The 16498-nt window shown below is 35.3% G+C and overlaps 1 protein-coding gene across 1 annotated transcript in view; it reads left to right on the top strand.

Annotated features, from left to right (window-relative positions):
- The window catches only part of LOC109110895 (multiple epidermal growth factor-like domains protein 6), a 59175-nt gene extending 45768 nt beyond the window's left edge, over nucleotides 1–13407 (top strand). The window contains exons 15-34 of the mRNA XM_042751369.1: nucleotides 8–136; nucleotides 1069–1203; nucleotides 1285–1419; nucleotides 3525–3650; nucleotides 5420–5551; nucleotides 5753–5881; nucleotides 8017–8148; nucleotides 8222–8350; nucleotides 8447–8575; nucleotides 8884–9012; nucleotides 9931–10059; nucleotides 10201–10329; nucleotides 10455–10583; nucleotides 10661–10789; nucleotides 10888–11019; nucleotides 11655–11783; nucleotides 11886–12014; nucleotides 12103–12231; nucleotides 13067–13195; nucleotides 13283–13407. Of these exons, the coding sequence (XP_042607303.1) occupies nucleotides 8–136; nucleotides 1069–1203; nucleotides 1285–1419; nucleotides 3525–3650; nucleotides 5420–5551; nucleotides 5753–5881; nucleotides 8017–8148; nucleotides 8222–8350; nucleotides 8447–8575; nucleotides 8884–9012; nucleotides 9931–10059; nucleotides 10201–10329; nucleotides 10455–10583; nucleotides 10661–10789; nucleotides 10888–11019; nucleotides 11655–11783; nucleotides 11886–12014; nucleotides 12103–12231; nucleotides 13067–13195; nucleotides 13283–13407 (2594 nt within the window). The remainder of the gene's footprint in view (nucleotides 1–7; nucleotides 137–1068; nucleotides 1204–1284; nucleotides 1420–3524; nucleotides 3651–5419; nucleotides 5552–5752; nucleotides 5882–8016; nucleotides 8149–8221; nucleotides 8351–8446; nucleotides 8576–8883; nucleotides 9013–9930; nucleotides 10060–10200; nucleotides 10330–10454; nucleotides 10584–10660; nucleotides 10790–10887; nucleotides 11020–11654; nucleotides 11784–11885; nucleotides 12015–12102; nucleotides 12232–13066; nucleotides 13196–13282) is intronic.
- The last annotated feature ends 3091 nt before the right edge of the window (nucleotides 13408–16498 follow it).

Raw genomic sequence — 16498 nt, 5'->3', positions numbered from 1 at the left:
TCTTCAGGCTGTCCGAAGGGACTATATGGAAAGCATTGCAACAAGAAATGTAACTGTGCTAATAATGGCCGCTGCCATCGCACTTATGGAGCCTGTCTGTGTGATCCAGGACTCTATGGCAGGTTTTGTCACCTACGTAAGTCCAGCAGTATATCAGACCGAGAGTGACTTTAAGCTCCAGGAGATACTCGCACAGTGTGATTTACCAAAGTAGGACATGTTCCTGGATCAATATCCTTTTCTGGACTTTCACAACATTCCTATGAAGCAATCAAAGCCCTAATCCTATTCCAAACCATAACCATAAAATCAAAGGGAAAAGAGACAGCGAGGTCCAGATGTATGAGACCACTAACGAAAATGCTTCTATATATATTTTAATATATATACACTAATATATTATAAAAAATTGTCTAAAACATGACCTGAAAAAGATCCAAAGAGCATCTTTAGCTTCAGTGGAAGAAAGAAAATCTGATTGCTGTACAAAGGCCAACACTAGCTATCATATGGCAAAAATGTTTCTTCATTTATGATCAATGTCACCCAATTTCTTATTTTATAACTATCATATGGCAAAAATGTTTCTTCATTTAAAAAATAAACAAAAAAAACAATAAAAAAATATCCAATTATATAAACTAATAAACAAATAACACGTAACAGGCAGCAATACATTTGTTACAGTATTTATTAATAACAAATACAGATTATAAAAAAAAAACAGCTCATTCATAGTTAATTCAAGCTAGCTTTCCATCAAATAAATAAAACAAACAAATTCCGATTAGTAATAATAAATGTTTTAGAATTATTTTTCATTGTTAGTTTATGTGGACTAATGTTAATAGATGGAACCTTATTGTAAAGTTTTACACCTAAGGGTTTAAAATAATTAAATTGAATAAAATGTAATACCTGATGCATTGATTCAGTGGATTGTTGTTCCAGAACTAACAAAGATGTTGATCCAGGAACATGTCATATTTGGGTTAATCATGTTATCTTTTTAACATCTGATGCTCCTCCCGCTTGTAAACAGAATGTCCTACACAATGTCTTTTCCAGCTTGCCCCAAGTGGTCGTATGGATCTGGCTGCTCATCGGAGTGTCAGTGTGTGCAGCAGAACACGCTCGAGTGCCATCGACGTCATGGAACATGTGTGTGCAAGCCTGGCTATCAGGGCAAGACCTGCAACCTGGGTCAGTTCAGGGAGTGCCATTCATTTGACTGACAGCTTGCGTGTGGCAAGCATGTTTCATCTGTTGTTCTTTGTTGTTTAGAGTGTGATAGTGGATACTATGGTCCAGGATGTAAATCAAAATGCCAGTGTCCAGAGGGAGTGTCTTGCCATCACATGACTGGTCAATGTCAGCGTCAGTGCCCAGCCGGTCTGCACGGGGATCACTGCGACCGAAGTGAGTTAAAGTAATGCATTAGCTGAAATGCAGTGACATTTGCAATACACGGTGCTAGAAGAGCTTTCATAAAAGTGAATTTATGGCCATCTCTGAGAGTCATTGTGAAAATTTCGCTGAAGTTTGACAGTATGAATAACATAAACGGGCCAGGCCAAACACAGCTGCCAAACACTGGAATACATGATGGAAATACCTTTATCTCCTGGCTTGCTGGTAAAGTGTGCTCCCTTAACACAGATATGAGCCTGTATTTCACTCGACTGAAGATCTAGAATAAATATTGCAGCCCAACATGTTACAAAACAGATTTTAAAGGGGAAATGTCTTGAATAACAAGAATTGTTTGGGTCTTTGATGAACTTTGTGGAGGTTGCAGCTCAGTTCTAACATGGTCAGAAGGGGAAAACAGTGCTTAATCCACATAAAACTAAGTTTAACCATGTACTGTATTGCTAGAACATTGATTTTGTAAAGAAAATTACCATCACCCAAGTTCCCTCGACAGAAACCCTACAAGATTTTTCCATTGGCTTTTGGATTGTTGCAGAAAATAAGCTCTGTGGCCAACAATGGTTTATGATTCTTACACGTTTTGTTCTTCATGATAATATTCACATAATTTTGCAAGAGTGTGATTAGAAATACAATGAGGTTGTAAAAGCGGACTAGTAGATTAATTTTCCTGTTTGGCTTGATAAAGTTGAATGTTGCCAACAATCTATGTAGTCCTATTTAGCCACTTATTAGAAACCGCTTTTTAGTAAATGCTTTTAAAAAATCACAAGGTGATATTACTAGTGTATTTGTGTTGTAGAATAAAATGTGACATTGTCTTGAGTTTGTGTTAAACACAGACCTTATTTCAAGAATTTCACCAAAAAAAAATCCATTCAATTCAGGACAATGGAATTGGAAGTGCTAAAAATGCTAACTCATTTCTGGATTTAGGACTATAACTATAGATCATCCTTGCAGCACTCAATAGCAAAATAAACTTCTAAAAGAGAGGAGATAATTCCCCCCAGTTTGTTGTTGATGCCAAAATCTGTGCATGCAGTAAAAATGTGTTCTTTTGGTATTTTATTGGGAATTATGAACATGAACTGAGCTACAAGAATGTGTCAGTTTACTGTACATATACACAATATTAAAACCAGCCTGTTTAATACAAATGTTTAGAGAGGTCAGAAAATGGCAGTGAAAAACTAAACTAAGACTCTTTTTAATGAAAGAAATCTTATACAGTTTAATGTGCTTTAACTGAGAAATAAATAACATACTACAAAAGTGTAGAATAAGGAAAGTTCAAGGTAAGAAAGAGTTCAAAACCAAAGGTAGCCATACTGGAACCTTCACACGTTTATTTATTAATGATATCCGGGCCAGATGACAGTCAGTTACTTGAATTGATATGTATGTATGCTTTTTTACGAGTATAAAATAAAATTGCTCTGCTGCCATGATGTTCAGAGCCCCAGAAGCTTTCATGCCTGAGTCCAGTCCACTTGGCAGGGGGTACGGAAATATCCAGAATATTTCGACAGAAACACAGAGCTGGCAGTCAATCCTCACAACCTGGAAGTCATTAAACGATCAGAGTGCTACGTCTGCCGTCAATTAGGAACAACAGGCTGTGAAGGGAGTCGATTTGGCTTGCCTCTGCATTTCACTCGTAGCCTCTGTGGTTGCTTGACCTTTCCATTCATTTCTCTGGATGCTCAGTTGACTCAGTTGACAAACCATGTGAAATACACATTTATACTGTGTCAAAAAATAAAAATCTATAAAAAAAATTTTGTTTTTTCCTAATAAAAAAATACATTATTAAAAAAATCCAAAAAAAATACTTTAGAATTGTCACTTTAAAATAATATAGTGAAGTATTTACCTTATCGTTTGTTACTTTTTCTCCCCACTGTTAGAGTACGTAGATGTATAAACTTAGGGATCATGTTTAATAATAATATTTAAATTCTTAATTTAAATCTTTTCCAGCAGATTTTCCATGAACCTCCAAATGCCCCTCCTGCTCAAGTACAAACAAACAGTATTAGGTTTATTTTGCTCTGTTCACTCAAAACTATTTGTACTATCTTTTACAGAGTGCGCTGTGGGACAGTTTGGAGTTGGATGTTCACAGTCTTGTGACTGTAATGGAGCGCCATGCGACTCAGTGACTGGGAAGTGCCATTGTCCCGCTGGGCAGACAGGAGAACACTGTGAGAAAGGTAAGCACATTAAGTAGTACTGCAAACAAAAACAAAAACAAGAAACAAGAAACCAAAAACAAATGTGGCACTGGACCACAAAACCAGTCATAAGGGTCAATTTTTTTAAATTGAGATTTATACATTTATAGGACAATGTCTGGCTGTGATAGAACTATTCGAAAATCTGGAATCTGAGGGTGCAAATTTTTTTTAGAAAATTGCCTTTAAAATTGTCAAAATAAAGTCCTTAGCATTGCATATTACTATTTAAAAATGAAGTTTTCATATATTTACGGTAGGAAATTTACTAAATATCTTCATGGAACATGATCTTTACTTAATATCCTTATGATTTTTGATATAAAAGAAAAATTAATCATTTTGACCCTTACAATCTATTGCTACAAAGATACCATGCTATTTATGACTGGTTTTGTGGTCCAGGGTCACAAATAGTTAAGAGCAAGTTAGCAAGTGAACCATTAAAAATCACTAATTCCAAATTGGTCTGGAATCGCATTTACATTGTGTTTCATCTGAACCAAATTAAACACGCTGACCTCTGCTTTCTCTCCTTGCTCTGCACATGTTTAAAAAAGAGGAAAATTGTTTTGCCATTAATGACTTTCCATTCTGTTCTGTTTTGGAGTGGACAGGTAGTTTAGAGAGGAGAAATTGCTGTCATTTTGGAAGTCTATTATTAGCCGCATTTTGCTGAGCCAAATATCACAGACATAAGCATGGTAATATATCCCTCCTCACGGGCCAGTCCTTTAGAGGAGTTCTCTCTCAAATACAAAAAGTCATAATGAGCCACATTGCAGAAAGAGAGGAGCGAAGCCATGCCAAAGAGCCAGTGGCAAATATTAGCTGTTAATGAAATGTTAGTGGCTTCCAACATAGTGTGGTTTCTCCCATGTTGACAAGTATGAATAAAAAAAATATATATACAGTCTTCAATTACAGTCTAAAACTTACAGTCTTCTTAAACTTTTACCCTTTATCTTGATTATTTGGTTATATCAGTTCATGTATTCCCTGGTAATCGAAGCCAAGACCTTGGCACAGATAGCATCATGCTGTGTTATTTTACACTTTGAATAAAACTTACTTAAAGGGGTAGTTCACTCAAAAATGAAAATTCTGTTATTAATTACTCACCTTCATGTTGTTCCAAACCCGTAAAACCTTTGTTCATCTTCGGAACACAAATTAAGATAATTTTGATGAAATCCAAGAGTTGTGTTGCTGTCTATGGGAGGGTCAGAAATAACTTTCTTTGTGTTCCGAAGATGAACAAAGGTCTTATGGGTTTGGAACAAGATGAGTGAGTAATTAATGACAGAATTAAAATTTTTGGGTGAACTATCGCTTAAAAGTATGGAAGAAAAAAAGTATTGGTAAAATCATAATTTTGAGATTAATAAATCAAAATTATGATATACTTAATCATAATTATGGGATAAAATGTTGAAATTATAACATGCTATGTCAATTATGAGATGGAAAACACTAAATTATGACATGTCAACTATGAGATAAAAATATAAAATAATGAAATAATTTTTACCTGAAAAGTCAATTATGACACAAAGATAAAATAATGAAATAATTTTTACCTGAAAAGTCAATTATGACACAAAATATCAATTACTTTTTATATCAGAATTTTGACTTAATGTCATAATTTTGAATTTTTATCTCATATTTATTGCTTTTTATGTAATACAATTTTTGGACTATCCCTTTATGAATTAACTTTTTCTAAAACTTTTTTTAATGTTCAGAGTGTGAAGAGGGCCGCTGGGGGCTGGGATGTGCAGAGCTATGCCCTTCCTGTGATAACGGTGGATTGTGTGATCGGCGTTACGGCACCTGTATTTGTCCACCGGGATACATGGGAAATCTCTGTCAGAATAGTAAGATTTAATATTTAATTTTCATAATTTTAATGCATCATCAGATCTCTGTTCAGTACTAGACGTCTGCCATGGTTTTGTGTCACACATTGTAAGAGAAAATGGCTGTTGCATATTTCTGGTTTTCTATGTCCACTTTCCTCAGCTTTTAACTTATCTGTTGATTACTCTGACATGGTGATGAATCTTGTTTTATTTCAGTCTGCCCATTTGGGCACTTTGGCCTCAGCTGCCAGTTGCGCTGCACCTGTGAAAACAGTGGACATTGCCACCATGTCACAGGTTTCTGTGTTTGTAAAGACGGCTGGACAGGACCCAACTGTGCGAAAGGTAAGGACACACTTAAAAGTCACACTTCGTTCAGATTTAGTAGTTTGTCTAGTACCTAGAAGCGAAAGAAAGCACACTAGATATGAGGCAGCCATTCAGTGATCATTGAAACTGTATGGATGTCAGGCAGCCTTCACAAGTACACATTGCTTTAGGCTCAGAGCTGTCCTACAGGACCTGCTGACCTTTAATAGACAAACAAAATCCCTGCTGACCTTTGCTGGTCATACTGTGGCAACTACCTAGTCTTACCTTTTCATGCCCCATAAAATAACAAAATCCAGACCTTCATGCATTGCCACTACACACTTTTTGTACTTTTGTACCTCACATGTTGCTGGTCGGCATGCATCTGTTATGTATATCTATGTATATTTATAATACAGCACCTTGAGTTCACCCAAAATGAAGCTCCACGTAATGTCGTTGCCCTGTTCTCTGCACTGGGTTACTTATTTAAGAGCTCATTATCTACAATTCAGCCTGTAACTTAATAGGCGTTACATCACATCCAGTCAAACAGTCAAGTAGCTCAAGTAGAATCACTGCCCCCATCAATGTAAAAATAATTTTCATTTTTTTTATTCATGTTAATATTCATTTTTATTCACTTTTTTGCAATTTTATTTCTCAAATGTGTATTTATTTACTGGAGACTGATTAACATGAATAAAAAAAATAAAAACATGTGTATGTATATATGTATATATATATATATATATATATATATACACACACACACACACACACACACACACACACACACACACACACATATATATATAAAATTGTTGTAATTATTATATAAATATATTTTTTATTTCAGTGGCAAATTGTTTTTGCCATGTGTTTTGTATTTAAATAATAATAATAATGATAAATATTTTTATTTAATTTTTTATTATTTTTAATCTAAAAATCTTTATAATTTAATGAGGTTGTAATTAAAACAAGTCTTTTAAATAAGATCTAATTGCATAAATTATTTTCAGCATTTAAGAATTGTAATTATTACACGGCTCTGTGGAATACTTGATTCTGATTGGTCAGTCGCGACATTCCGAGGTATGTTATCCCTCGATAACAACCGGTAACAGCAGTCGGCGCTGTACTCTTGCTTGAACTATTTTTTCTTGGTGGAAGCTTTGCGTTTGTTTAGCTAATAAAATATTAAAACTTGATTCAAAATGGTGTACAACTATTTAATTATGTCATCTGGGTATCGCGGACTCGCTCTCGTTTCATACAAATACAGCTGCTGACATTTTGCTACGATTGTCTTGTACGCTATAATGGATGATAAGAGAACTAACAAACTGCTAAGGTTTTAAAACATTTTCGTCTTAATTCTTTTATTGCCTTAATTATTTTTGTGGTGAAGTGTTGTGTAATAAGTGGTTTGACTGCACCATTTCCCTTAAAATTCCCCTTCCTAAAGTTTACATTATTTAGGAAAAATAACTTACATTTTAATAAAAAATATATATATATAACAAACATGATTAATGTACCATTTTAAAGAAAAAAGGATGTTTTGTTATAGCTTTTGGAACAAGGGTGCCGCCATCTTGCAGCACCACAGCGTATGACGTCACAGGGTTGGTTCACTCCGATGGCCAATGAAGTAATATAAGCATACATCCAGCTGGTTGTTATCTCAGAATAAAAACCTTCAGGCTGATACAAGACCACTTCAGTCCTGATCACCCTGTCGGGGTTTATTCTGAGATAACAACCGGCTGGATGTACATTATCCCTTACTCAGCATTTTGTCATTTTTGCAAATAAATACACTTGAGAAGCAAAACTGCAAAATATAATTAAATATTTATTTCAAATACATAATGGAAATGAATGACTTTGCCTTATTTATTTCTGTGCGCCTGTCTCACCATACACTCTAGCCAAACCAGTGCAATCACCTGCATTAGGTTTTTTCACATAAATGATCCTTGCCCTCAGTGGATCCACTACGTACATGCAGTTTGTTGCAAAAACATCTGCCAGGAAAAGCGAAAATAACCCAGTTAACTGCTTTAATAAATCTGGTCCTTTTACTTCACTCATAACGTGATCTCAGTGGTAAAGTGGGAATTAATTATTTGTTGTAATGGGGCATGTATATTCTGTGGCAGCTTGTGAGGCGGGACGCTGGGGGCCGAACTGCGCCAACCAGTGTGACTGCAGGAGCAGCGTGGGCAGCTGTGACCCTGTGACTGGGCAGTGCCACTGTGAAGCAGGCTACACGGGACCACGCTGTGATCAAAGTATGAGCACCCACTGGCATTTCCAGGGGGACACAAATCTAGCATTTTCTGATGTTTTCATTGCGTTTTCTAGAGTGTCCAGAGGGTTTCTTCGGCCAGGGCTGCCGTCACAGATGCCAGTGTGATAATGAAGCAGCGTGCGAGCATGTGAGCGGTGCCTGTACTTGTTTACCGGGCTGGACTGGAACGTACTGTGAAAAACGTAGGAGAGGAGAAAGGGTGTAGTTGGTGGTGTGGCATAATATCACTAAAACTAGTCCAGTTAACGTATTTAAGTGTATATATGTATCTTCAACAGCCTGTCCTGAGGGTTTTCATGGTTTGGAATGCCAGCAGAAGTGCCAGTGCTTGAATGCTGGTCGTTGTCACCCCGTGACTGGAGACTGCGAGTGTCCATCTGGTTGGGTTGGGCCTCTTTGCAACACCAGTGAGTCTTTTTACTGCGGTCAACATCCCATAACAATAAATGGTAACAAGAAGCATGTTCAAAGCATTCCCCAGTCTTTTGTGTATGGTAAAAGTAAAGCAATAAAACAGAAGCTCTGAGTTTGTGTGTCTATGCACACTTTGCATGTAAAGTAACAAGTGGTGGCACAGCCTCGTCCTGGTGTGTGTCTGCAGGCTACAGCTCTGCCTTTGATGTGGAAACCTGGTGGCATTGTATTTCTGAATGTGTTGTAGTTCCTTGTGTATAGAGTTTCATATTTGTCTGTATCTATATCTGTCTTGTTGTAGCATGTGAAGCTGGCACCTATGGCCCTGGCTGCAGTCAAACCTGTAACTGCCACAATAATGCCACCTGTGACCCTGCTGATGGAAAATGTGAGTGTGGAGCAGGATGGACAGGGAGCAGCTGTGAACAAGGTAGTGTTTTTAACTGTCCTCGTGCAATCCTCAGAGATATTTATACTTACTTTAATCAAAAACATGCAGATATTTATATATAATATAAACATATATTATCTGATTAACATGTTACTTTAGTAGAGATGTGTATATAATATATCTGACCCTGGACCACAAAACCAGTCATATATAGCATGGGTATATTTGTAGCAATAGCCAACAATGCATTGTATGGATGAAAATTATAGATTTTTCTTTTATGCCAAAAATCATTAGGATATTAAGTAAAGATCATGTTCCATAAAGATATTTAGTAAATTTCCTACCGTAAATATATCAAAACTTCATTTTTGATTAGTAATATGCATGGCTAAGGACTTCATTAGAACAACTTTAAAGGCGATTTTCAGTTTTTCAAATAGTTGTATCTCAATATTGTTCTATATATCCTAACAAACCAAACATCAATGGAAAGCTTATTTTATTGATGAATAAATCTCAATATCAAACCCTTATGACTGGTTTTGTGGTCCCGGGTCATATATATATATATATATATATATATATATACATATACATGCATGCATGCACACACTCACGCGCACACACACACACACACACACAGAGAATGATCATATACTGTATATATAAACTAGATAGAGCACAACAGAATTAATTCCAGGGGGTCTAAATCTGAATTGTTTAAACTAAAAATATAAACTTAATAGCCTTGTAAAATGGTGTAAGATATTTTAAAAAAGTTTAATTATTATTATTATTATTTTTTTTAACACACACACACAATTACTTTTTTGCATTCCATTATGAAATTATTTAAATGAAATCTAATCAGTTGACACCTTAAGAATCACGTTCAACTGAAAGTCCACATGAAAGAGAATATCTTTGACTTTATTGTATGCATTTGTTTCCCAGAGTGCCCATCTGGTTTCTATGGTGTGGGCTGTGACCAGCACTGCTTGTGCCAGAATGGAGGGTCATGTGACCGAATCAGCGGGCACTGCACATGTCTAAGTGGATGGACTGGAGTGGCCTGTGAACAGGGTGAGACACAAACCAGACATTTCTGATACACAACAGCATTTCTAAAAATTCATGTAACAGTAAAAATATATAGCAACTTTCAGATGGCAAACTGACAATTTTGTTTTTCACACATCCTGTTTATGTGTTTTTTTTGTTCAGAGTGTGCTCTGGGAAATTTTGGCGTGGACTGTCAACACAAGTGTGAGTGTGAGAATGGCGGCGTGTGTGATGGACAGAATGGCAGGTGCTCCTGTCCCGCAGGCTGGATGGGCTCAAGCTGTGAGATGGGTAAAAAAAATCACAGTGCCTCAGAAGTCATCATAATGTCTGCTTTAAAAGCTGACCATAAGGAAAAATATGTATTTTTTCATGACATACCATATATTTATTCCCATTCTATGTGTTTTGATCAGCATGTACTCAAGGTTCATATGGTCCAGGCTGTAAGCAGCAGTGCAGGTGCGATCATAACGCCCCATGTCACCACATCACTGGCACATGCATCTGTCCTGCAGGCTGGAGAGGATCACACTGCGAGAAAAGTAAGTTACCCAATGTCTAGCTTGTTTGCCCCCTGCTGGTAGATCCAGAGTACTGTAACTCATTGGTGCTCTTTCAGTTTGTTTACCTGGTTCATATGGGAAGCGATGCGCTCAGCGATGCCTCTGTCCTCGTGGCACTTCCTGTAACCATGTGACCGGGGAGTGTGGCTGCCCTCCTGGATTCACAGGGAATGGATGCGAGCGAAGTGAGTGATTATATCCTAATCTCATTATGTCTTTGAGAGCATATCAGTCGTTGAACAGCCCTGGATCTCAAAGGTTGTTGTGTTCCTCTGCTCTGCAGTGTGTCACTCAGGTATGTTCGGACTGAACTGTAATCAGGTGTGCCAGTGCTCCGAGGTTCATCAGCTCTGTCACCCCGTCACTGGTGTCTGCTTCTGTGCTCCAGGATATCAAGGCAGCAAGTGTGATACAGGTGTGGCCTTCAGGAGCTCACCTTCTTTCGTCTTAAATAGTCGCATACATTTGAGATGAACAGACAAGATTTGACAATTTTGACTGTATGGAAAAAAATATAGTAATTCATCGACAAATACACCAGACAAGTCAAATATGCTCTTATTTTTTTGTCACAGGTGTGATTTTTATTTAAACTAATGGTAACACTTCACAATAAGGTTCCATTTGTTAAGATTAGTTAACTATATTAAAAGCATTTATTAATCTTAGTTAATTTCAACATTTATTAATACATAATTAAAATCCTAAACTGTATCTGTTAATATTATTTAATAAACTAACACTGTAAACATTTGTATTTTTCTTAACTAACATCAACAAAAATAAATAAATACTAAAATGTGTTGCTCATTGTTAATGTTAGTTAATTAACCAGTGTTAACTAATGGTACCTTACTGTAATGTGTTACCAAACTAACAGATTTAAACTTTTTTATTTTACTTTTATGTCATATTAATCCACATTAAAATTCTGAGAAGTTTCAAATGTGTAAATCCTCATAAATACTAAAAAGTTTAAAAGGTGTAAATCCTCATTACTACTGTATGCTGCATGAAGGATGTCTTACCCATGAAACCTTGTTGTTTTAGAGTGTGCGGTGGGCCATTATGGTCCCAACTGCGAGCAGGAGTGCCAGTGTCTGAATAACGGAGTGTGCAAGACCAGCACTGGCACCTGCACCTGCCCACCGGGATACATTGGACCAAACTGCAATATCAGTCAGTCACACTTTTACAATTATTCTCTCACTCTCTCGCTCTTTTTTTTTCTTTTAAAGGTGAGTGTACTGTAATTACTAACAGACTAGTTTCTCTCTAAAGCCTGTCCATCAGGGCGCTACGGGCAGGACTGTGCACGAGTGGCTTTGTGTGGTGAAGGGGCCCGGAGCGATCCGGTCACAGGCAGATGCGTGTGCAAAGCGGGCCAGCGAGGGGAAGACTGTGGCAAAGGTCTGACTGTATTCTTGTGTGATGGTGAAGGGATTGAGTAATATTTTGCTGAGTTTCTATGAAATAAGCTGATGTAATTGTGTCTCAGGTTGTCCTAAGGGCTGGTTTGGAGAGGACTGTGCTCAGCGCTGTAACTGCAGTAATGGAGGACTGTGTGACGCGGTCACAGGAAACTGCACCTGTGGACTGGGCTGGACAGGAGACAGCTGTGATAGAGGTCAGCTGATTGTACACAGTTCACCCAAATATAGAAATTCTGCTGACAGTGCTTTCAATACAATGAAAACACAGTGACAATGAAAACTGATAAACCAATAATTATTTTCAGCTGAAAGGTAAAATTCTAAAATAAATGATTTTTTAAAAATATAATATTATTTATATATGTTTATTAAAATAAATTGTTAATGTGCTATAATAAATATATGAAATTATAATAAAATAATAGAATTTTATTCTATTAAATAATTTTTTTTCTAAATAAAATACATTAAAATAATTACAATTATAGAATTATAAAATAAATTAAGAATAAAAAGTAACAAATTTAAAATAAATTCTAAAATAAATATGTATTTTATAATATTATTTATGTTTATTAAAATCAATTGTTAATGTGTTATAATATATGAAATTATAATAGAATATATAATTTTATTCTATTAAATACAATTTTGTCTAAGTAAAATAAATTAAATTATAGAATTATAAAATAAATTTAAAAAGTAATACATTTTAAATAAATTCTAAAATAAACGAAATATTTTTATTATTTTGTATTTTTTAAATAAATAAATAAATTGCTAAAATAAATACAATAATAAATAAAAGAATATATAATAGAATAAAAGTATAATAGAATTTTATTTTATTAAATACAATATAATCAAAAAAAAAAAAACAATTTAAAAATAAAAGTAATAAATTTAGGAATTTAACGGCTTATAGGTTATTAAATTGTTAAAATACGTTGTTGTCCCAGAGGCACACATGTGACAAACTGAAGGGTTATAGGTTATTAAATTGTTAAAATACGTTGTTGTGTTGATCAGAGTGTCCCAGAGGCAGATATGGGGCCAACTGCAGGGAAATATGTTATTGTAAAAATAACGGCACCTGTGACAGAGTGACGGGCGAGTGTCACTGTCCTCCTGGGTACTACGGACATCTCTGTGAACATGGTGAGAAAACAGCACCTATTTCATCTAATTTTGCATCCTGACCAGTTTAGCCAGTTATGTAATGATTCAAATAATTTTTTTTCAAAGCATGCCCTGTTGGTTTCCATGGACATCGCTGCCAGCTTTTGTGTGACTGCCGTGCCAATGCACCTTGTGACCCTGGAAGTGGCCAGGATATCAAGGACTCCAGCATATCAAAGACTCCCATATGATATATTTGCATAATATCTATTATAAAATGATAAATATAAATATAAATATATATATATATTATATATTATATATATAAAGTGTATGTTTGCGTTTCAGAGTGTGATCCAGGTAAATTTGGGCCTAATTGTGTCCACAAATGTGACTGTGACGAAGACACACCATGCGACCCTGTCAGTGGCAGGTGTCTGTGTGCACCTGGGAAAATGGGATCTCGCTGTGATATAGGTAAGCCATCCACCAAATTTGAGTCATTTGGTTTTTTTTTTGTCATTTAGTCAAAAATGTATTTTTTAATTCCTATCAGACTGTAGAGTGAATCAGTTTGGACCTGACTGCTCAGAGAGATGTGAATGTCACAACGGAGGTCAGTGCAATCCACGCAATGGACGCTGCACCTGTCTCAACGGTTGGGTCGGACCGAGCTGTCGAGAGGGTAATTTCACTGTTAGTAATTCAAAATAACCTTCACATTTTACAGCAAGCTCAGATAATAATCTTTTTTTTTTATAACAGGGCTCACGTCTAGCCAGAATACTAGCAGAAGCAAAAGGAAGGACTCGTCAGTTTAACAATCCCACCCAGTTCAGTAACAGACACAGAGTTTCACTGACTGTAAACGGACCTGGCTTGAATTTGTGAGTGGACTTGGCTAAAATTAAAGCCTTGTAGCAGTTTTTTTTTTTTTTTTTTTTAGATCTTTGAACACAAATGTCCACAAACTCATTAGATGACTCTGACTAGGACAAACTCTTATGTCAGATAAGATGGAGTCAATTAATGATATACAGTACTTTCTCAAGGAAAAGTGGACAACATGTAGTCCAACATGAAGGAGAAGACTATTCATATTGAATTTCCTCATGGATGAGGACAAATTCAAAGGAGTTTTTTCAGCATCAGTTCTGCTCAGGGAGAATGAACTTCCTGATGACTTCAGTTTATCGCTAATCAGGAAAAACACCAAATCAAGGCCTTGGCTTCACCTGAAACTTAAGTGAATCCCAGTGCCACTGTGATCTTAAACCAGGGCCTTAAAGGGACAGTGCACCCAAAAATCAAACTTCTGTTGTCATTTATCTAACTTCATATTCTATGATTTGGTATCCATTTAACCCCAGGTTTTGTCTTGTGTGAGAATTTTTGGAATACTTTTATTAATGGTATCTTACATCTTTCATAATAAATATTTTAAGTAATAATTTCTTTAAGATTTTAGATAGAATGTTGCACAAAATTGAGCAGATTTGTTACTACGGTGTACAATATTTGGATGTTGACATACTGTCTGTCTTTCAAAATATTTCAAGCAATACAAAAATATGAAACTGGAGTCTTTTTTTTACCTGTGTACATACTGTATGAATGTTTAATTTTCATAATTCAATTCTACAATACAATTTTAAATAAAACAAAACTGTAATCCCAACAATAAAAACAATATCACTTATACTAAACCAAACCATTGTCATTTCATTTTATTGTTTTTTTTTTTTTTTTGCAGAAAACAGATTTATTTTTATACAGTACCATCTCTACATAACTATGGATTTTGTAAAGTGTGATTTGCATTCTCAATTAACTCAAAGAAAATGTATATTTTTCAATATTTCTGCAGCTAAGCCAGGGCCAAAGATAGCACTTAAAAGCTTGTTTTCTCAGCAACCATGGCAAACATGGTTGATGCTTTTTCTTTGTTTTGTAATGGTTGATTTTCTGGAAGCTTACAAATGTTTTATTCATGGTTAAATGTCTCTAAGGGGTGTAGAAATAGGCATTGCGTTTTTAAAGAATGTTTTTAATAACTGCAGTTAAATAATTGAAATATTTCATGTGCTGTTCTGCATGCACTCTTAAGGTGTTTAAAGGGCAGAAATAATCACAAGAATATTGACATTACTTTGCAATTTGCACATGATTGAACTAGATGATTTACCAAAACAAGGGGCAAACATTGAACTGGTACTTTTTTTTTCAGTTTTCCAGAACAAAATACTTTGTTTTAATAAAAATAAAAATTCTTGGCTCCCAGTAATGTTCTGAAATAATTTACAACATTTTAAAGAGCAAAAAATATATTTCATGCATATTACATATTTCCACATTTGTTGTACACTTAACCAATAAATAAATGTATTCTTTTTATCAATTTTATGGTCTTTAGACACATAAAAAATACAAAGACTAAATTAGAGAATTTTCAGAATAATTTATTTTCCGTTGTTTGAAGCTGTACATATTTTTTTTCTTCAAGCACAATGTCATAAGCAAAAATTGCCAATGGAAAAATAAATGAAGGCAAATGTGATAATGGTCATTAAGACCATATAGTATATGTATATATTTAGATTATATACAGTACATGTTATCAAACCATTCTATTATGTATCTACAGAAATCACCATAACTTAATGCATATCTGTAACAGTAATGGTCATATTACAGTTAACAAATGTCATAATTATAGGTCATGCCAAAAAACTGTCTATTCTTATCAATCAAATCAGCTTCAAAACATCAGATTTCCTGTACATACAGTTAATTCTGTTGACAATATTGGACTAATTTTACAGCAAAGTACTCAACTTGGGCTCATTCTACAACCTTTATCCCTGCAGGAGAAAAACAACAACTGTACACCAACAATTTCCCATTCAATGATATTTATCCTCCACATGACTAAACTGGTAAAAGTGGCTAAATTTGACCATCTAATTACTGACAACATATTAAACCACTAATGTCTTATATACTGTAATAGATGCAGCCTGACTCAACATACTAATGACAAACATAAGGAAATTTACAATGACCCTCAGCTAAAAACAACGCCTTCCACTTCTATCAAAGCCTATGGTCTTTGGTTAATGTGCTACTTTAAAAAGCCTTACAGATATTATTAATAATCTCTCCACTTGTTTGTCTTGTTTAAATAGTATGTTTGCATTTCCTCTCAAGACTCGATGTAGCTCAGACGACAATCAAAACCCTTATAAACTGCATTACATTCCAACTGCAGGTCAACACTTTCATACCCAGCCAAGAATAAGCATTGTTCTACACTAAAATAATAGGCCATTATTAAAATTCATC

This window comes from Cyprinus carpio, chromosome B23, assembly GCF_018340385.1.
Source record: "Cyprinus carpio isolate SPL01 chromosome B23, ASM1834038v1, whole genome shotgun sequence".
In the NCBI taxonomy this organism is placed as follows: Eukaryota; Metazoa; Chordata; class Actinopteri; order Cypriniformes; family Cyprinidae; genus Cyprinus; species Cyprinus carpio.
Note: the sequence above shows the minus strand (reverse complement) of the source record. Positions and strands in the feature narration are given on the sequence as shown.